Here is a 22,594-nt window from a genome sequence, read left to right as displayed (position 1 = left end):
TAATTCATCTTAGTTGCATTAGACAGAACAAGCTAAATACATTAGTTAAATTGACATTTTAAATTCATTTTGATTTAAAACTGTACTGAATGTCTCACTCTTATTCTACTAATAAATATTCTTGTTTGACTTCAGTGCCAGCATAAGAAGAAACTGGAAATTGTAAAGTATAAAATTTACTAGTCTTTTCTTGGCACCTCTTTAAACTTGAAATGGCTTTGATAGATATGACCATTATCTTTTTTCCTTATTTATTGATCATTATCTCCTTCAATTATTTTTACAAAAGATAGAGGAAGAACTTCCTTTGGGATGGGAGTATATGCTGGTGTGGAGGTTTTGACCAAGAGGGCATTGGCATACCTATTAATAACAAAGGTTCAAAAAAATGGGTTATCAAGCAAGAAGATGAAGAAATTTTCTAAGCTTTTTTTCTTCCCTGTCTGCTTCAAATAATGGGTATATTTATCTTCGTTTATAAATAGGGGCATATGGAAGAAATAAAAATATTAGGGACATTGTGATCATAGTTGTTACAAAGCCCACATCAACCACTGACTCAATAGTTCCTAATAATTTTGGAGTCCCGTGTAGAAAAATTATCTTTTTCATGCATATCTCTTGATAATCATTTTGTTCTCTTTCTCCCTATCTCTTCACTAACAAATGCCGACACGTATTTACAGTGACCCCTTACATTAGGCAAAAGCCTTTTTTGCTTTAAATCTGACCAGAACTCAAATGCTCACATGATTTCATCATATCGTTTTTATAGTTTAATTTCAAAAAATAAGGAGGAAAGCTGAGAAAACTATGTTAATAAACATAGCATAATTAGACGAACTGTATTAGATTCTCTGATTTTCTAAAGTATGAATAAATTTAAATTCCAGGAATATGGCTTGCCACCAAAAGCCTAATTTTAAGCACCCAAGAATAAAGTCCAGGATTCCAAATTGGAAACATTCTAATGTTGACTAAATGACTAAGAAGTAACCTCACTTTAGGTTTCTAAAGATTAAAGAGCGGCAATGGAAAGAACATCATGTAGACAGATGTGCACAGCATATGTTCATTATGAATAATTTTGCCATCACAACACCCTTGCAAAGGAGAGATTTAGTCCCATGTTTACAGATGAGGAAACAGGTTCATGGCGATTGGATAACTTTCCCAAAGACGCAGAGCTGGTAAATAACTGGAACTGAGATTTAAATTGAGGTTAGACTGTAAAGCCCATATTCTTTCCACTACATCATGATGCCTTCCATAAATTACATTAAAGGGTAACATATACCAGGGTACAAGTGACCTTTGGAAGTGCAGAAGCAGTGGCATTTATCTAAAAATCTTTATTATCAATACAATACTCATAATGCAGTTGTCAGCAGTCAGAAGAACATACCACCTAATAAATATAAGTGAATATTACAATAAGGTTAATAATTACAGTAGGTAGGAGTTTAGAAAGGAATAAAAACATTTGAAGTTTTACAGACATGAGTGCTCTGATAAGCTTTAATAAAAACTAGATTTCAGTTGCTAAAAGCATTCGTATTATAGTCCAGAAATTTTGAGTGTATATTTAATTAAAACAAGAATTGGTTCCCTGCTGGAATTTATAAAATCATATAATTTTTCTCCTTTGAGGTCCCACTAGTAGAGATAGAAGCTCCCCTCCCCCTGGATACATTCCAGATGAATTACACCAGGTTGCCCGGAATGGGTCATTTACCAGTATCAACAGTGAAGGAGAGTTCATTCCAGAGAGCATGGACCAAGTAAGCAAAATTTGGATGTGGTTTTTAATTTCATTTAAAGGGATGTTGTCAGGGAATAGTGTGGTTTGGCAGGTATATGGAGGAGGGGGTATTTGTTTTACCTCTTCTCCAATCCCATATCTTCCTTTATAAGCGAACAAAATGGTAGAAATATAGGAAAAACCCCACTAATTTACATGTGTCTGTGTGCATTCATGTATAAAGAAAGGTGGAATAAGGCTGATTTTCTTATGTTGCTCATCCATAAGTGAATGAATGCATTTGTTTATAATCCTGGGATTAACATTCGGATTTTTTAAAATTAACATTTGAAAGACACAGTAAAACTATAAATATTTAACTTTGTGAAGCTGAGGTTTGTCTACTTTCTAAAACATTTAAAAATGTTTTTTAAAGTTTTGTGGTATTGAAGTATTTTCATGGATTTGCTATTGTTTTCTTAACATTAAATTGGCTGCTTATATTATTACAGGAGTTTACATTTTCTAATAATGTAGCAGTCATGGTGTCATTTGTTTCAATTTGGGTGGTGCCTTTGTTCAGTTTTCAGTAAACAAAATTATGTGAAGTGTTTTAGCTTTTAATTATTTAGATAATAATCCAGAGAGAAAGAAATAGAAAATTCCTATTTTTCTGTTAGGAAATTTTGAAGTTGTAGCCTACCTACAAGGACAACTACTTTTAAAACATTTAAAAATGAATAACTCTGGGGATGACTGCTGTTGGATATGGATTTTCTTTTTTGGGTACTGAAAGTGTTCTGAGATTATGGTGAGGGTTATACATTCTCAGTATTAACCACTGAACTGCACTGTATGCTTTAAGTGGGTGAATTTTATGATACATGAATTATATCTCAATAAAGCTGTTTTTAAAAAACAGTAACTTCTGGTTATATCATGCAGACTCAAGGTGGACCCATTTATTTTTCTAGATGCTGGACCCATTATCTTTAAGCAGCCCTGAAAATTCTGGCTCAGGAAGTTGTCCATCACTTGATAGCCCTCTGGATGGGTAATGTTGATTGTAGTTTTTGTTTTTTAATATATGTGGGTAAATATGCATATATATAACATGTCAAAGTATCAACTCTTCTGTGTTACATTCAGAGGAATGTAGTTGATACTCATCTATACTTACGGCAAATTGATTTTTTCAGTTTGGACAAATTTCTTAACTTCATGGGCTCAGTATCTTTTTTAGTTAAAATGATATCTGATTATAATATTCTGAGTTTCTTGCTAAATTGTGTTTGAAACTAAAGGCAAACTTAGAATTTATGTACGTTTACTTTTAAACCTGTGTTGGTGAAACTGCTGTCAAATTTTTCATAATAGGTTTTGTTTTGGAGATTCTTGAGTTGTTGCACCTGTTCAGGATTACGTTCATTCTGGCACCAAATTATAAATAACATATATTCTTGGTAGTTATGTCCCAGTATTTTGGTCAATTAAAGTTTAAGTACTTTTGTGAGACAGCTGTTCAGGAATATAAGCTGGGACAAGTTGCATCTGTGAATTTTTGGTTACAAGTGCTCCCTCTCTCTTGGTCTCAGTCGGACAGTGTTCACCTGTAGCATGCAAAGTCAATATCTTTATTAAGATCATGACCTATTTAATCTCTGGAATTGCTCTATGAAAGCAAATTTGGAAAATATAACTAATATTGTGTGGAACTTTACGTTTAATTTTTTGTTACCCATATACATGAAACCTTTGTCTGTGCCCATGTCTATCTCAAGATAGATATTTAAAACATTTAAGAAATTCAGGGAAATTGTGTTGTGAAAGCTATATATTGAGTACTTAATATTTGAAAGACAGTGTCCTGAGGTAGATAAGTATAAAATTGATGAGTTAGACATTATTATCTCCTTGTTATAAATGCAGAAATAGTCTCAGAAAGGTGATTTGCCAAGGTTGCAATAGCTAGTTTAAGTGGCAGAGCTAGGATTGAAACACAGGTGTTTCCATGCATCTGTAATTCCAAAATATATCATTCTTACCACTGTACTCTGTGGGTTAATTTTAAAAGCCAGACTTTTTGCGGTGCATGTACCAAATAGATGTTTGAAAAGAAGTTCCCCCTTTCTCAGCTAATGTTTCAGAGAGAGCATATATATGTGTATATATATGTATGTGTGTGTGTATATATGTATGTATATATAAAATATATGTTGTTTTATATATGTATGTATGTATATATACGTACAGACAGATAGATATTGGTATTGCATAAAGATTTTTTTTAATGCCTTAAATATTTTGTCTTAAAATAACAGGACTTTTTCTACTTTTAGAGAGAGCTATCCAAAATCACGAATGCCTAGGGCCCAGAGCTACCCAGATAATCATCAGGAATTTTCAGGTTAGACTGTTCACATTCTAAATGTTTAAATGTTATGTCATTGAATAATCTTTTGGCTGGGAGGGCGAGGGAACATTTTAAAATAATCAAATAAAAATGAGTAAATGTGTTTTTCATCATTGGAAATATTTGACTTTTGTATAACTTGTATACAACTTTCTTGTGTGTCTTAATAGACTATGATAACCCTATCTTTGAGAAATTTGGAAAAGGAGGAACATATCCAAGAAGGTATCATGTTTCATATCATCATCAAGACTATAATGATGGTAAGTTTATTAGATCAAAGAACACAACAGTTTGTTAAAAATCTCAGAAACAATAAAAAAAACTTGTTCCTATATCACTTAGCTTTCTGCTTAAAACTTTTTTAAAAGATATTGGATCATAATTAAAACTACAATAACAGCTTTATGCCAACTTACCTCATAATACTTATCTTTCCCTTAGAAAAAAGAAAGGAATAGTTAAAAATGGTATTAATTAGAAAATTATTCCTTGATGTTGAAATGCATACTTGCATTGTCCTTTTAAGGAAAAAAAATTGCTGCCTATAAACTTTGCAATTTTTATTTTGTATTTTAAATCATTATTGGAAATAAGAATAAATATATTTTTTCTCCTTTTTATACAAAACTGAGGGAGTTCTATGCTTTTATGAATGTGTGTGTGTTAACATAAAGGTTATTTGAATTTATATTCAGATTCTGTTTCTTTTTTCCCCACTTTTCTTTTCTGCTTTCACTTTTCTTTGTATTTTTATTTTTTACTTCATGATTCAGTGTTAATAAAGATATTTCTTTGCACTCTTAAAAAATACTATTCTTCTTAAGTTTAAAACATATAATCATATAATTGCTGTTTTAGTTTCTTAGCCTAGTCACAGAACAAATTTCTCTTACGTTACAAATTTTAAATACTTTTAATTATAATATATTAATAAAAGTTGCAAGGTAATGCTATTTTCACTTTGTAGGTCGTAAAACTTTTCCAAGAGCTAGAAGGACCCAGGGGACCAGCTTCCGGTCTCCTGTGAGTTTCAGTCCTACAGACCACTCCTTAAGCACTAGTAGTGGAAGCAGTATCTTTACCCCAGAGTATGATGAGAGTCGAATAAGAAGAAGGGGAAGTGACATAGACAATCCTACTTTGACTGTAATGGACATCAGCCCACCCAGCCGCTGTGAGTAATAGAAATTGGCATAGTGAAATGTGTAGCAGAGCCTTTGCAGAATTTTATAGTATTAAAAAAGAATAAATACCAAGCCAGTCTTCACAGGGAGACCAGAATCTCAAGAGAGGTAAAAATGGTATTTCTAAAGGTGGTTGTAATGTCAGGTATAAGCATGGTATTACTGCTATTACCTTAAATGATTCTGTCCTTTGCTTTTATTAGGAAAATTGTTACCAATTAGTCATTCATTCATTCATTCCACATATCCTTATTGAGTACTTAGCTCTGAGATTTCAAATATGGCCTCTTAAGATGTAATCTAATGGGGATAATGATGTGCATAGGAATTCACCAGTTAAGGAGGTGACATGTGCAAGAGGCCATGATATTTTCTGAAAATGGGGAATAGTTCATCTTTGGCTGAAGTAGAGGGTATCTTACTTGAAACAGTGGAAGTAGAATTAGAATGGTAACTAAGGCCGGATTGTAAAGTATTTGAACTTTATCATGTAAGCAATGTATAAAAGATTCATGCTCAAAGATATTTATTGCAACAATATTTTTATACTCTGAATTCCTCTCTTTTGTGCTAGTGTTGTCATATTTTGCTTTCACATCTGCGACTCGCACTACATTGCTGCTATTTTTGCCTTAGGCAACTATATTTTAAAGTGATTAAAAATAGGAGAAGAATGTCTTTTAAATATACCTCCAGTTTATTTCTGTAGATCTTTATGTAGATCCAAGATTCTGTCAGGTATCAAATTCCTTTTGCCCGAAGAATTGTTTTTAACCTTTTCTTGTAGTACGAGTCTACTGGTAATAAATTCTTTCAGCTTTTGTTTGTTTGAAAAACTCATATTTCTCCTTTATTTTTGAAAGATATATTTTTCTGAGTATAGAGTTCTGGGCAATTTTTTTTTTCTTCCAGCATTTTAAAGTTATTTCTCCATTGTCTTCTGGCTTGTATACTTTCTGAGGAGAAGTCTGCTGTATTTCTTATCTTTGTTCCTCTGTATATAGTGTGCTTTTTCCCCCACTGGCTGCTTTCAAGATTTCTTCTTGTTAGAATGAGAACGATGGTCTTTCCAGCTTTCTACATTGTAGGCAGTTGAAAAACTAATTACAGATATTACTGCAATAAAGATTAGAAGTAGTGCATCTTACATAATCAGTGGCATCTTAAATTGAGTGAAAGATGCTATTACGTTTATAATCAGGTGAAAAAAAATCTCATTGGAAAAAATTAGTCATAGGGATCTGAACCTTGTTTGGGTTTAGAATTCTTACAGTTTTCAAAGATGATGATCATTATGAATTTGGGTGAACATGATTTTCCCTTAATATCCAAGCATATTCAATTAAGGATATCAATAATGCAGTAGTCCTTAACCATTGTGTGCCATTGGGCTATTCCATTTTAAGAAAATGTTCTTTTTTAGCACCTCGTGCTCCAACCAACTGGAGATTGGGCAAACTGCTTGGCCAGGGAGCCTTTGGCAGGGTCTACCTCTGTTATGATGTTGATACAGGAAGAGAATTGGCTGTTAAGCAAGTTCAGTTTGACCCAGATAGCCCTGAGACCAGCAAGGTAAGAATCACTGCATAAGCTGCTTTGTCACATTATAAGAAGCATTTTTACTAAAATAAATATAACACATAATAGAATTTTTTGTTTTTCCTCAATGCAAATTATTTGCAAAAAAATAGGTAGCTAGATATGTTTGTTTACTTTGTACTATGGATTTTTCTCTTTTAGTACTCAGTTATATTCCTAATGTGATTTAGTGTTGCTTTAGCATACCATCAAGGACTGTTACAAAAGTTATTATTGTTTAGAGACTTTAAAATGTTTATTCCTTGGGAAGTGAAAATTTCAGATTGAAATCACCTTGATGGTCCATGAAGTTAGAATTTTTTTGTTTTTACTAGCAATGCTGTAAAGACTTAACAGTGAGTTCTGTCTTTCAGGAAGTAAATGCACTTGAGTGTGAAATTCAGTTGTTGAAAAACTTGCTGCATGAGCGAATTGTTCAGTATTATGGCTGTTTGAGGGATCCCCAAGAAAAAACACTTTCCATATTTATGGAATATATGCCAGGGGTAAGTTAGTACATCCTTTGAAAATAGAGATATTCTATTTAAAGTCTTAGTTGAGAATAAAGAAAAACAACAAAACTTTGATTATAAAATGTTAAGGACATTTTGGAAGAGTTTTAAATGAGAACTGGGTAATACAATTTTATTTTCTGTCTTCTTCATCTATCTTTGTATTTTTTAACTCGTTTTTTAAAAATACTAAAGTATACTAAAATAGGTTACAGACATCATAGCAGTCTATACTCAGATTTCCCTAAATGTCCTAAAAATAACCTGTAATAACTGGTTTATCCAAACCAGGACTCAGTCCAGGACCACACATTACATTTTGCTGCTATGTCTCTTATTCCTCTTTTAATCTAGAACAGTTTTAGGTGACAGATTCGACAAAGAGACCAAGCTATTGGTGCTTTGTGACCACCTCGAGGGGTGGGATAGAGAGGGTGGGAGGAAGACGCAAGAGGGAGGAGATATGGGGATATACACATAGGTATAGCTGATTCACTTTGTTATAAAGCAGAAACTAACACACCATTGTAAAGCAATTATACTCCAATAAAGACGTTAAGAAAAAAAAAAGAAAGAGACCAAACTAGTTGTTCTGTTGACAGTCTCATCTCATAGATTTCTCCCCTTGCATCCTCATGGTGGTGTTTAGTTTGTTCGTTTATCCCTATATTTCCTGTAAACTCCAAGTTAGATCTAAAATCTAAATTATATTCAAATTCAGTATTTATTCGCATGCATCCTAAATGATGCTGTGCATCCCATTAGGAGACATACAATTTCTGGTTGTTCTACTGGTAGTGATGCTAAGATGACTGCTTGACTAGGGTGATTGACGTCCTGATTCTTCCATTGTAAAGTTTTGTTTTTTCCTGAAGACGAGAAAGTAATCTGGGCTTACAGCAGTGGCACATAGGAATATCCAGTTCCTTTTCAACTATCCACCTAATGTTTTTAACACAGATTGATAGTCATTGCCTGAGTCAGTAATTTCATTGGGAGGTGAAAAATGTGATTTGCAAAAAACTCTGTCATTCCTTCTTCATTATTTTTAGTATTTGTAGAGTATATTCTAATACTAATGATTTTCAAGATGGTGGTATATTTACTCACTTAAAAATACATTCATTCTTATAATAGGCAGTATATGTTAGAAAAAGGCTTGATTTATGGGTCTTTAAGGAAATAGCTTATTAGAATTGTATGTAGAATGTACAGGTTGCAGTTTAATCTTATGGATCAATAAAACTGTGGATCAGTATCTCATAGTACAGTTGTCCCTTGGTATCCCCAGGGAATTGGTTCCAGGACCTCCCACGGCTATCAAAATCCAAAGATGCTCAAGTCCTTTATAAAAATGCTATGTAAATAGTTACAACTACAATGTAAATGCTATGTAAATAGTTGCCAGTGCAGCAAATTCAAGTTTCGCTTTTTGGAACTTTCTGGAAGTTTTTTTTCCAGATATTTTCAATCAGCAGTTGGTTGAATCCCCAGATGAGAGGCCTGCAAATACAGGCCGATTGTAATGGTCTTAACACATCCTCGGTCTGACAACAGCAACAGTAAATTTTACTTTGATTTTTATCTTCATGAATAATTGTTTATAGGGACACCACTGTTATTCATCATTGCTATTTTTTATTTTCAAAGATTATGTTGGCAGTGTAAATTGTTTTTTAAAATTTAGTCTACAGCAGTAATCCAAAAGAAGGAGAAAGCTGTGAACCTTTATTTTAGTACTATCTGTGATGGAAAAAGTGGAAATATCAATTCCCCCAGTGGAAGTAAATTATGATGGCATTGTCCAAGACAGTATATATTAAAAATTAAAATTGTGAAGCCCATGTAGCAAAGTTGGAGGAAGTACTTAGAGAAAAAGAATATAAAATGCTTTTTAATATTAATGATATTTTAAAAGTATCTGTATTTGGACAAGAACAGAAGAAACTTAGAAAAATGAAAATGTATTATGTTGGGATTGTGATTGACTTTTCTCTTATTCAGATTCCCATTACTGTTTGTGCAACAAATATTTAAATTAAAAATAAGGAAATAACTATGAATAAATGTGAATAGAGACCCAGATTGTTGAAGATAAAATTAATTAAAATGGCTCATTGGTTAGAACCAATTTACATCGCAAATGGAGATATGGGTAATCTTTATATATTTAGCAATCTTAAGACTAAACTAGGACTATTCAGGAAGAGGTGTTAGATCATGTTTCTCATTAGGTTTTGTAAAGGCAGCTGTCTTTTCAAAGTCTAGGTTATCACTCCTTGAATTTGAAAAGCATGTTACTAAATTAATGATAGTTCACTGGCAATCTAAATGAATTATGTGTATGGCAAGCCCATGGCATACATGGGATGGACGTAGATGTTCCTAGACTTTCCTGAATCCCCAAGTCTGTAAATGATGCTATATAATTTCTTTCATTAAATTTGGTATAATGGACCCCTTTATGCCCTAGATTCAAGCTTTGCCAAAATTGTCATTCCATTCTTCAGTTTTTCCCAACATAACATTCCATTCCTTAGTCTATCTAGAACTACTTTTACACCGGAACCATAACTTTCTTTTATTTCCAATACCTGGCCTAGCAGTTGACTTCTCTCTGTTACTCTTACACACACACACACACACACACACACACACACACACACACACACACACTGTTTTTATCTGACACAGTGCTTTCCAGCCCATTCCAGTTGTTCACACTGAAGAAGGTAATATTTTCATGTTACACAGCAGTAAACAGACTACACTGATGGAGCTGTTAGCACCATGGGCCACTGGCCCAGCTGCCAGAGGGCCCAGAGGATCTGTAAGTCTGATACTCATTTGCAGCCTACAAGTATCTGGGGGCTTATGGTTTGGAAAGCTCAGTTCTAGCTCTGTAATTTTGTGCATTACTGCAAGTAGAGACATAATAAGTTGACTGAAGAATGAGCCACATTGAGTTATAGGTATGACTGGTTGTCTGGGTTCACTCACTGCCTAAGGCTTTCCACACGTGTTTGCAAGTTGGGGTCAGCAGAATTGCATCTTGCTGTCCCTTCAGGGATTGCTCATGAATAGTGGAAACAGCAAGTGGCTAAACCTGTAAAATCCAAGGATCTATTTTTATATGACAAAGTACACAGTTTACCAAAATTCAAGGAAAGACAGGAACATTTGGTTATGTTATCTCTAAAAGATTTTGTCCCTCAGGAAGCATTTTATTTCCATCTTTTAAAGTCGTGATTATTTATCAAATTTGCACATTGGAATCAGCAGGGAAGCTTTTTCAAAATTCAAGTCCCTATGTCTCACCAGATTGATTCCCTATTCTCAGAGATGGCACCTCATCCTGCCTAAAACATGTAAGAAAATTAGAAATTCCTTTTTAATTTTCTCATGTTTTGAACTAAAACAGTGAATATGTAAAAGAAAAACTTTAAAATCTCACGTGTGTTCTGATCTTCTAATCATACCCATTCTTTCTCCTGAGAAGTAAATTTGCAGGTATCAATAAAACTGTGTTTTAAAAACAGAGTAAGAACAAAATAAATAAAATTAAAGTAGGACGTATATAGAAGAGCGAGTAGGAAAATCAAAAATGTATTCAGGGCAAAAACAATGCAAGATAAAAGTACTGGAGAATTTAAAAAAATACAGTTGCAAGGAACAGGAGATAGAACCAGCATAGTCATAGAAACAAGGGTATCAGTCAAAGAATAGTTTTAAAGGCTTCCTTCCACAATTCTAGTCAGGGAATATAGTAGAGTTTTATGTTAAATTAATGGCATATAATGTCCTTCCTGAGAATTCCTGTGCTGTCCAATTAAAGCCTCCCAGTCATGAACTAGGATTCTCCAAATTAAAATGTCTAGTTTTAAGATAAATAAGTCATGTAATATACAGCATAAGGAATATAGTCAATAATACTGTAATATAGTCAATAATACCGTAATAACTTTGTACAGAGATAGATGGTTACCAGACTCATCGTGGTGATCATTTTGTAATGCATTTAAATGTCGAATCACTGTGTTATACACCTGAAACTAACATGACATTGTATGTCAACTAAACTTCAATTAAAAATAAGTAAAATAGGACTTCCCTGGTGGCACAGTGGTTGAGAGTCCGCCTGCCGATGCAGGGGACCCGGGTTCGTGCCCCGGTCCGGGAAGATCCCACATGCCGCGGAGCAGCTGAGCCCGTGAGCCATGGCCGCTGAGCCTGCGTGTCCGGAGCCTGTGCTCCTCAACAGGAGAGGCCACAACAGTGAGAGGCCCACATACCGCAAAATAATAATAATAATAATAAAATAAATAAAATATTGTAAAGCAGTTATACTCCAATAAAGATGTTAAAAATAAAATAAAGATCACTTTATTCAGTCGATAAGAATAATAAATACCCATGTACACGTCTTTAAAAATAAAGATTTACTAGTAGTTTTCATTTCAAACCATACTATAGTTTTCTTTCGTTTTCTTTTATCCTAGGGTTCAATTAAGGACCAACTAAAAGCATATGGAGCTCTTACTGAGAATGTGACTAGGAAATACACCCGTCAGATTCTGGAGGGAGTTCATTATTTGCACAGTAATATGATTGTTCATAGAGATATAAAAGGTAAGTAATGAGGTATTTTTTAAGTACACAGTTCTTTTAACGAAACATGTGCTGTGGTTAAGAAATTCAGCATTTAATACATGTACCTTTAAAGTACCATGGGAAAACAGTTCCAGCTAGTTGTGTTGTTCAGGTCGCCACAAGAGGAAAGCTCCCCTGTTGGGGCTCACAGAATCAGTAAAGTTCAAATGAGCATGAAAATGAGACATGTTTTCACATATAGCGCACAGGCATTCGGACATAGCGGTTAAGAATAGGGGCTCTGAATTTGACCTGATTCAGATTCAGGCTTTATCCATCACCAGATGTGTGACCTTAGACGAGACAATCTCTCTATGCCTCAGTTCCTCATTTTTAAGGAGGGTGATAATAGTGAACAGCTCACAGGATTCTTACAAGGATTAAATGAGTTAATGCATATAACATGCTTAAAACCGTTCTTGGTACCTAGAAAGCACTCAAAAGTTAGTTACGGTGATGATGTACTTTATGCTGAGATCATATTTAAAGCTGAGGGATGGACCTCATTACCTAAGGGAGAGAATGAGAAGAGAGACCAAGACTGAGCTTTGATAAACTGCAACTCAGTTAAGCTCACTTTTTAAAACTCACAAACTCAACTGTTTTCATGGATCAGTTACATAAGGTAACTGCATGAAGTGAGACAAAATAGTGGTGGAGGTATGTAAGTTTGAGAGTCATAAAACTCTGTACTGCAAAGCACGCTGAGAGGCTTCATTCTGTAAAAACCAGGTTGTGACCCGAATATAAAGATCACTTTATTCAATCATTTGACGAGAATAATGAACAAATACACAACACACATTTATAAATAATAAATTGAATTTTTTTTTCATTGGTCTTTCTAGGGGCTCTTATGAGCTACCAGGAATTTACTTCCTTTCTGTGGTATATCACGCCCTGAATATGGCCATATTCAGGCTAAAGAGAACATTCCTAACTAGTGTCTGGTCACAGAGTAGGATCTGCTGCACAATGCCTGAGCCAGATCACATGTAAAGAATGGACCTTACTAGTGAGTCTTAGAGGATGACAACCTGGCTCATGATCTGAAAGAAATAAGAGCCTGTCTTTCACCTCAGGGTCTACCCAGCTTAGGCAGACCTCAGCTATCAAGTTCAAAACCCTAAAGCTTAAAGAACCACATAAGGTGGTGACCATTTTGTAGTGTATGGAAATATTGAATCACAATGTTGTACACCCTGCAACTAACATAGTGTTGTAGGTCAGGTATACTTCAATTAAAAAAAAAACACATAGGAAAATGATTTGATTGTGAATTATTCTATTAGGAATAATCTCTATTCAAGCCAGTTTCTCTTTACCCCTGATAATAAGATAAGGTAAAGGAACTGAGGGGAGCTACCCCCCAAGCGGATCCTCCTCTAACCTTGCCAGTAAAATGAGGAGGTTGGAAACAAGCTGATTTAAAAACATTATAGGGGAAATATATTGATAAGAAAAATGTAAGGTATAAAATTGGATAAAGCAGTATGATCTCAAGTTCATTCTTCTAGGTCATACTTTAATTTTACAATCTCTACATGATTAACAGTGGTTATTTCCAAGTGGCAGAATGAGTGATAGTTGTTTTTCTCCTGCATACTTTTTACTTTTTATGTAATTCCTAAATTTTTATAATGAGCAGTTTTTAAATGGTGAGGGCAAAGGAAAGCTAGTTGATTACTTTTAAGTTTAGACTCATGAGTTCATAATGAAACCTAGGGCAAAAATTAATTGATCATTGTTGCTAGGGAACCAACTCATTATTTAATAATAGGGTTTCTTTATTGGACCTTTCTTTTATGAACTGTACTGAGGACTAAATAGTGGATGAAAGGAAACTTAACCTTTATAAAAATATTTTGGCTAACAAATGAAGCAGGAATGATAGAATAGTACCATTTTACAATGACTAACAGATTAGTAGACATAAGCACTAAACATTAATAGCTGTTAACATCACTTCACACAGACAGTCTATCATTACATGCTTCCTATTCATAGACTATATCATTATCTACAAAGCAGTTTTGCCAAAGAAAAATTTTTTTGCACCTGAATCTGATCAAGCCTCTAGATTCAGCTACCAAATTGGAGAATTATAGAATATATAGAACAGATGAACATGTTAAATGACTCCTTGGGATGGACTCAGCAAAATCTAGACAATAAGAAAGCTATAGGCAGACAGCTTAGACTCTTCATAAACTGCAAAGGAAAAAAAAAAAAGGTTGGAGGGAACTTTAGCAAAAGACTTAAAAGATGTATTAATGATTCTCAATGTAAGGACCTTATTTGGATTCTGATTTTTTAAAGAAAAACAAAAAGACACTGAATGTACATTTAATAATATTAAAGGCGTTACTGTCCATTCTCTTAGGTGTGATAAGAGTCTTTATCTTTTAAAGATATGGACTGAACTATTGATGGATCGCGATGTCTTTCATTTGATTCAGATAGTGTGAGGGGTTCATATGCGGTTCGGTCTGCTTTATGTGTATATTTGAAAACTCTCCTTCATAGCTTACTTTTAACATATCCAAAGTAAGTTTTTAAAAAATTAGATAACTGTATTGGGAACCTGGCTATACATTTTCTCCTCAGCCCTTTGTATGGATGGCCGTTGGTTCAGCATTGGTGATTACTCCCTGGAGATAGCTCTGTCTGTCTGTGACCTGCCTGGGACTGTTCCTTCCCAGCTGGTAACCAGTAAAAACTGGCTTGTTTCTTGTCCTTCCCCAGGTTAAATATTTTAGACACGGTGGCTTTTTTTGACAGAGTCCTTCTTTAAGAATTGGACAGCGGGAGATGTTAAAAAGGCAATAGTGTCTTAGAGAATCACTGGTACCATGGCGTACTTAGGCTTATGGCATGCAGAGAATGGATCCTTAACCCTGCCCAGAGAGAGGCTTTGCAAAGCCTTAATTGACTAGACTGGGAAATTTGCTGGGAGAACAGAAAGACAGGTACAGAAGTTCATGGTGGGGATGGACAGTCTGCATTCTCTCCAGTCTATAATACGTTTTCTCCACTATTCACTCTCCTTCTTAGAGGCCATTAAAAAAAAAAAAAAGACAAATAGGGAATTTTTTAAAAAAAATATAAAATATGATTAAGGTTAGGAAGACTTAAAAATAATTGAGGTAAAATTTAGAAACTAAAATTAGATAAGCTAATAAAATAAGTTGCTCATTTAAAAACAGGTAGTTTATAGAAAAAGCTAAAAATGAGAATAGAAATAATTTACATAAGAAGAAACTAGACTTACAGTCCCAGAAAAAAGATTGAGTTTAAAGAATGATAAAGGGGGGAAAATAGAGAATAAAAATAAATGAACCTAGCTCCTAGATCTTGGTTTCTGATACCATTCTTCAGTAAACGGAGAAATGGCTAATTCTAGAAGTGGTTACAGGGGATACACAAGGTGAGCCTGGAACGTCTTCTAGTACCAGAACGTAAGACGATACTAAGAAACAAACAAACAATCCAGAAATCAAATCAAGCAAGAACACAATGATTGAGGTATGGCAGAGGGACACAGGAGCCAACAGAGAGAGCTCCCCATGGCCAAAGCTGGAACAGCTTGAGCGAAAAGTCATTGGATTATAACCCAAAGTATAAAATTAATATCCATGTGTTCAGACTGATAGAAATGGATGGTTGAATAAATAAATGGGAGAGAAGAGACAAATCTCCCATGCAGAATAATTCCCTTATATGTAACTACTAAGCCTGTAGCATAACTTCTCACTCCTTTACACATAGTGAACTTCTTCCAAAGAGCTAAGTATGGAAAAGGGGAAAGAGTAACTTTACAGGGGAGGGCTCTGCAAACACCACCTCAGCCAGGCTATCAAGGTCAGTTTATAATAAGTAAAATTAAAAGTTTATTATGGAAGTAAATGAAATTTTAAAACAGAAACCTCAAAGCTTGCTTAGATTAGATTTAAAATACACTGTACAGAAACTGAGAATGAAGAATGAAAAGATTTTGATTATGAAGGTCCCTTAAGAGGTTCCTGAGGAGATGCTAGGTCCTCAGGGAAATAATCTATAGACATGGGCTTCTTACTTTATGACAGAGAAATTGGGGCCAAGAGCCTGCTACTGCTTTTCTTCATCCTTCTCTGAACTTCACATTCTTAGCCCTTTCCCCCTTTCTCTTCTTTTTCATCCTCGCCTCCCACTTGCACCAGTCCTTTTCAGTGGGAGAAACTTCTTAGGTCTTGAATCACACAGGTGACTCTAAATATTCAGTGTTCATGTAATAAGTTTTTAATGCACACTGACTGTATGACTGGCATTATGCCAGGTACTGCTCGGAAGGTGAAGAGCAGCCTGATTTTGGAGACAGATTGAAGAGTCTGCTAAGTAATTTTCTGCCGTTGTTCTTTTATGTTGTATTCCAAATTGCCAATACAAATAATGAAATGAGGATATTTCTTATTTTAGGCGCAAATATTCTGCGAGATTCAACAGGCAACGTCAAACTAGGAGATTTTGGGGCCAGCAAACGGCTTCAAACCATCTGTCTTTCGGGGACAGGAATGAAGTCTGTCACAGGCACACCATACTGGATGAGCCCTGAAGTGATTAGTGGAGAAGGCTATGGCAGAAAAGCAGATATCTGGTAGGTTTTGATGGGGGATTTGACCGAAAGCACATTTCTTCTTAACATATTTCCACCCAGGATGGAATTTACTGAGGTAAATTTATTTTTTTGTACTTTTGAAATAGGATGTCAGGATTACAAGGATTAATATCATTTTAACTGTGTGTGTTTGAGGCTTAATAAATGACTAAATAACTAGAGCTTTTGAACCTGTCTTCCATTCTTTAGGAAAGATCTTTTTTTTTTAAACAGAGGACAACTTATTTTTATTATTTATTTTAATTAATTAATGTATTTATTTTTGGCTGCGCTGGATCTTCGTTGCTGTGCGTGGGCTTTCTCTAGCTGTGGCGAGTGGGGGCTACTCTTCATTGTGGTGCACGGGCTTCTCACTCCGGTGGCTTCTCTTGTTGCGAAACACGGGCTCTAGGCACATGGGCTTCAGTAGTTGTGGCACACGGGCTCAGTAGTTGTGGTGCACGGGCTTAGTTGGTCCACGGCATGTGGGATCTTCCCGGACCAGGGATCGAACCCATGTTCCCTGCATTGGCAGGCGGATTCTTAACCACTGCACCACCAGGGAAGTCCCAGGAAGGATTTCATCTTGAGCAACTTTCAGCATTAGAAAGCTATCTTCATTTTATTTCCCTGAAGAACTTTAAAAGTAATTAATCTTTATTATTAGTCTTATAATTCAGTTAACCTTTAATTGCTTAATAATTTTAAGTTAGAACATAAAATGGCCATTTCCTACTTCCCACTGAGAATTTTTTTTTAATTTATTTAATTTATTTATTTTTGGCTGCGTTGGGTCTTTGCTGCTGCGCACAGGCTCTCTAGTTGCAGCGAGTGGGGGCCACTCTTCGCTGAGGTGCGCAGGCTTCTCATCGTGGTGGCCTCTCCCACTGCAGAGCATGGGCTCTAGGTGCACAGGCCACAGCAGTTGCAGCATTCCGGCTCAGTAGTTGTGGCTCATGGGCTCCAGAGCACAGGCTCAGCAGCTCTGGCACACGGGCCCAGTTGCTCCGAGGCATGTGGGATCTTCCCAGACCAGGGCTTGAACCCATGTCCCCTGCATGGCAGGTAGATTCCCAACCACTGCACCACCAGGGAAGCCCCGAGAAATTTTTTTGATAGATATGCATTTTAGGCACCTAAAGACAAAGAATTTCTAGCGTTTGTATTCTTTGTAAGATAAAGACAGAAAACAGTTATATTCAATGTCAGGTTAGAGAATTATATAAAGCAAAAATTATAAAATGAATAACATTTTTTGCCTAACAAATTTGAGAGCTTAAATTTTAGTTTATTTTCATTGATATTTATGTTTAAACTACAGGTTTTTGTTTTTTCTTTTAGCTCAAACACAGGCTGTAGTACTTTATTATTTTTTTAATTTATTTAAGTTTGGCTGTGTTGGGTCTTCATTGCTGCGCGCAGGCTCTCTCTAGTTGCGGTGAGTGGGGGCTATTCTTTGTTGTGGTACGCTGGCTTCTGATTGCGGTGGCTTCTCGTTGCGGAGCATGGGCTCTCCGTGCGTGGGCTTCAGTAGTTGTGGTGTGCGGGCTCAGAAGTTGTGGCACACGGGCTTAGTTGCTCCGCGGCACGTGGGATCTTCCCGGACCGGGTCTTGAACCCGTGTCCCCTGCATCGGCAGGCAGATTCGTAACCACTGCGCCACCAGGGAAGCCCTGCTTACTTTATTTAACAATGAAATAGTAATAACAGTAATTTAGTTGTAACAAAGCCATCAACAGAGCAATATAAAAACAAAGCCCAAATTGATTATCTCCTTTAAACAGGAAAAACCACCGTTAGTCTAGTGGTTCTCAAACCTATCCACACATTTGAGGAATGGAGGGAAGGAGGAGGATTGGTGCTTAAAAACTAGCTATACCCAAAGCCCAAATCTCAACAGTTATATGAGAATCTCTCAAGAGTGGGGCCCAGGCAAAGATTTTTGAAGTATTGTCAGGATTGAGAACTACAAGCCTAAAGTAATAAGCAATAAAAACCATGCCTTCAAAGCAATTCAAAAGAAGAAGTTAAAAAAAAAAGAAATATGATAAATTTCTTTCCCCTTATCCTGGGAAAAGGAGGGTAGCCCCTATTCATTTCCTCATTCTTTTTTATTCATTTTTGATTGCCCAGAGTTGAGTTTAACAAACATCAAATATTGGAAGTTATACAAACATTTTACCCAAATTGAAATTCTCAATACTGTACATTTAGAAAGCTCTTTCAAAACAGTACCAGCTTTCAGAAAGAAAAGCACATTTTAAGTTTGCATAGGTGTTTAAACTGTTTGTTAAACTAAGAAGAGTCAATAAAATGCACTAGGAAGTATTTCACTAATAACAGTTGTTATAAAACAATATTCATTTCATGTACCGCAAATTAACTTTTTGGTGCAACAAGAGGAATATGTGAGTGTTTCCCATCTGTTTCTACAACTGTCAGAATTCATTGAAGTCTAGAATCCAAATATAAATTTTTCTTCAAGACTGCATACATAAAATGCTTCCCCTCTAACTGCCCTCTGCCCCTGACAAATCCCTGTTGGGAGGTCCAGTAGTGTCTGCAGGCATATTTATCTTTAAAACAGACTTTCCTCACTTTTCAGGTTTGGGAATGATACCACATCAAGTATGGATATATTTTTCCTTATTTCTTAAGAATACATAAATTCACTTAAAGATGTCTCCTCAAATTCAGAAAACCCCGTTTCTTCAGCCCTTTCTGTCAGGTCTCCGTGTCAGTTGATCTTAATCGCCTCATTCCGGCCCCGAAGCCTTCTTCTCTCAGGTTGTCTTCATTCGCGCCCTCAGTGTCCGCCAGACGACAGGAGCCGAGGGATTCTCCTCCAGTACCCGTAGGGGGCGCGGGGCCGGGGGCTGGTGTCCCCGCTGTCGGGTGCTGGCCGCGCTTCAGGCCGGGCCCGCCGAAGCCACGCGCACCCCTGCGTCTTTTTGGCGCTTTGCGGCGGCCCGAGGACCCCGCGGGGCTGCCCGGGTTGTGGCGGTGGGTTGCGACGGCGGGTTGCGGCGGCGGCGGCGGGTTGCGGCGGCGGCAGCGCCTTGGCAACTCGGAAGTGAGGAGAGGGAGCCGCTGCCGAGGCATGTGGAACCGCCCGCCCGGCCCCGACCCTGACCCCGACCCCGGCCCCGACCCCAGAGGCTCCGTGCGGGAGGCCGAGCGCCGACCTCAGTTTTTACAGCCTTTTAATGAAACTTTACGTTTGAAACCAAGTCGTATTTAAATGTATATGGACTTCACGCCTGTTTCTCATTTTGTAGTTAGTTAGCTGACTTCATGATGATGTTGTTTGTGTAAGGTCTTTCTTTTATTTCTTCTTAGGAGCGTGGGCTGTACTGTGGTGGAAATGCTAACGGAAAAGCCTCCTTGGGCAGAATTTGAAGCAATGGCTGCCATCTTTAAAATCGCCACTCAGCCGACGAACCCTAAGCTGCCACCCCATGTCTCAGACCATACTCGAGATTTCCTCAAACGGATCTTTGTAGAGGCCAAACTGAGACCTTCCGCTGATGAACTTTTAAGGCACATGTTTGTGCACTATCACTAGCAGCCAGTAACCTCTCGTGTGCCTCTACCCAGCTCCCATCTATTCATTCACCTTCTCTCTGACTGCACTTTTCTTTTTTATAAAAAAGAGAGATGGGGGAGAAAACAAAGACAAGAGGGAAAGTGTTTCTCTTGATTCTTGGTTAAATTTGATTAATAATAATAGTATCCTGAAGTTTTTATATTTAATCTTTTTTTCCCTTACAAGAACTTGAAACTTTTTTTTTTTTAATTTTTATAATGTACTGATGTGGTTCAGAGACATAAAGCACTTTAGTACATAGTCACTCTTTTTAGTACAAAAAGATCATTTGGAATACCTAAAGATTGTAGAGTCTTTCCCTGTGTCACTGACAGATTGGCAGTGATGGAAAACAAGGAGAAGAAAATGATGTATAATTTGTAGTTTTTAGTGATAGTATTTAAAATAGATTCTTGTTTGTGGGGTTGAGCCCTAAACTTGAGTTTAGGATAGGTACTCAGCTTAAAGAATATAGGTTCCTTCTTGTATCTGTATTCTTTAGATCCTAACCTCTGTCTACCAAGCTTTTTGCTCAGTAGGACTCTTGATAGCAAATATGAATCTCTAGGAGGTATGTTTGTTTGTTAATCCTAACCAGTATAATAAGCAAATACACTATAATAGATCCATGTTACTGGAATCTATAAACCTTGAGGGATAGCTTTCTGCTTAAAAAAAGAAAAGATATTGTTTTATTTTAAAACAGATATGGGAAGTCAATAAGCAAATCCAAATTAAAAGACAAAAGGAGATTGCTCTAATTAAATGTGTAAGCAGTAGAAGAGACCACATTTGCCGGTCAACAGAAATAATGAAAAGAAGAACTAAGTGTTGTTTAGTGTATTTTAAACTGTGTTCTTTACCCGAGGGGGAAAGTCCCAAAAATCAAGGGGAAGGAGAAATAATCAAAATCATGTATACTGTATCTTCCTTTCTAGCTCCTGATTCCCCATAGATAACATTGTTTAGGAACTAAGAGTTTAACCTGCAGTATCCATGTGTTAAAAGCTAGTGTCATGATATGAAACCGTTGTTCTTGTTCTTTGGATCACAGACTACTAAAGCACCTCAAAAAACAGCATGTAAAACAGTGGTTTTCACAGCTGGGGTGAGGATAGTTTTGCTTGGCATTTGGCAATGACTGGAAACATTTTTGGTTGTCACAACCAGGAGGATGCTAGAGGCATCTAGTGGTTAGAGGCCAGGGATGCTGCTAAACAAATTAAAGTATACAAGAACAGCACGTCCAGCCCCCCAACAAAGAATTATCCTGCCCCAAATGTTAAAAGTGCCGAAGTTGAGAAACCCTGATGTACATACCAGCCCCAGTTATAAATGAAAATGGCCATTTACAAAGCAGGTTCCTTGCAAAAAGTAAGTTTCAGAGAGTGATGTAATGCATAATGAGGGTTTTACAAGAGAAGATACCACTACTTCAAGTCGAGGGTGAAAGGTCTCAACAAACAGCCAGTAACAATCCTTTCCCTTCCAGCTGCATATTGCACCCAAATCAGTAACTTCCATTTTAGACACAAAATGAACTTAAACACGGAGCCTGTTGAACTCAGTCATCTGTGTGTATTCTTTCCTCAATAGTCAATTCATAATTGTGGGAAAACAAAGGCATATTAAAACAAAGTATTAGCTACTTTATAGGAAGGTTAAAGACTGCCAGGTATTTCTAATATAAGAGCAACGACATTAAGCGGAACGAGACAGCTGGGAAACTCCCACTATCTCTAATGGACTTGCGCTACTGAAAAACATGAATGATATCGGTAATTTGGCCACTTGCAATTTTTTTCAACGTATTAAAGCAAATGCTAAGTACTTTATTTTTAAAGGTCTAGAAAATAGTATTCTTGGAGGCCCTAACTGTGATGCCTTTCATGGGATTCATAAGGGACTCAGGTATTTTGTTTTCTGCGAAAAGGTATGCTCGTTTAGGAACTCTTTTAAAATACTTTGTTTCTGAACTTAAGTAGATGTTGTTTTACTGTATCAAGGTCCTATCTGGCATTCCCTGTAGGAATATTTGAAATTCCATTAGCTAGTCTGAGAAGAAGTCAAAGCACAAATATAGTTGTTAAAGCTTCTCACATACCCTTATAATGAAAGGAAGCAGCTTGCAAGGAAGAACATGAATTACTGGCCTCCTCCCCCTGGGAACTCAACTGCCAAATCTTGTGCTATAAACATAGTCCCCAAGGATGTGGATCTATTATAATTTCTTTATCTTTTATGAGTGAAGGCATCTCTTCTACTTGAGCAGGATCATGGTATCTGGACCAGTG

General features: G+C 36.3%; 1 protein-coding gene across 1 annotated transcript in view; it reads left to right on the top strand.

Moving 5' to 3' along the window:
* MAP3K2 (mitogen-activated protein kinase kinase kinase 2) overlaps nucleotides 1-21,322 on the top strand; it is an 88,506-nt gene extending 67,184 nt beyond the window's left edge. The window contains exons 8-17 of the mRNA XM_029225267.1: nucleotides 1,651-1,781; nucleotides 2,716-2,795; nucleotides 4,081-4,148; nucleotides 4,325-4,417; nucleotides 5,125-5,331; nucleotides 6,765-6,913; nucleotides 7,294-7,425; nucleotides 11,931-12,060; nucleotides 16,537-16,714; nucleotides 20,054-21,322. Coding sequence (XP_029081100.1) covers nucleotides 1,651-1,781; nucleotides 2,716-2,795; nucleotides 4,081-4,148; nucleotides 4,325-4,417; nucleotides 5,125-5,331; nucleotides 6,765-6,913; nucleotides 7,294-7,425; nucleotides 11,931-12,060; nucleotides 16,537-16,714; nucleotides 20,054-20,279 — 1,394 coding nt within the window. The 3' untranslated portion in view covers nucleotides 20,280-21,322. The remainder of the gene's footprint in view (nucleotides 1-1,650; nucleotides 1,782-2,715; nucleotides 2,796-4,080; nucleotides 4,149-4,324; nucleotides 4,418-5,124; nucleotides 5,332-6,764; nucleotides 6,914-7,293; nucleotides 7,426-11,930; nucleotides 12,061-16,536; nucleotides 16,715-20,053) is intronic.
* The last annotated feature ends 1,272 nt before the right edge of the window (nucleotides 21,323-22,594 follow it).

Source organism: Monodon monoceros, unplaced genomic scaffold, assembly GCF_005190385.1.
Source record: "Monodon monoceros isolate NGI ecotype Baffin Bay Population unplaced genomic scaffold, NGI_Narwhal_1 Super_Scaffold_16, whole genome shotgun sequence".
In the NCBI taxonomy this organism is placed as follows: domain Eukaryota; kingdom Metazoa; phylum Chordata; class Mammalia; order Artiodactyla; family Monodontidae; genus Monodon; species Monodon monoceros.
The sequence above is the reverse complement of the archived record's forward strand: the minus strand, read 5'-3'. Positions and strand labels throughout refer to the sequence as shown.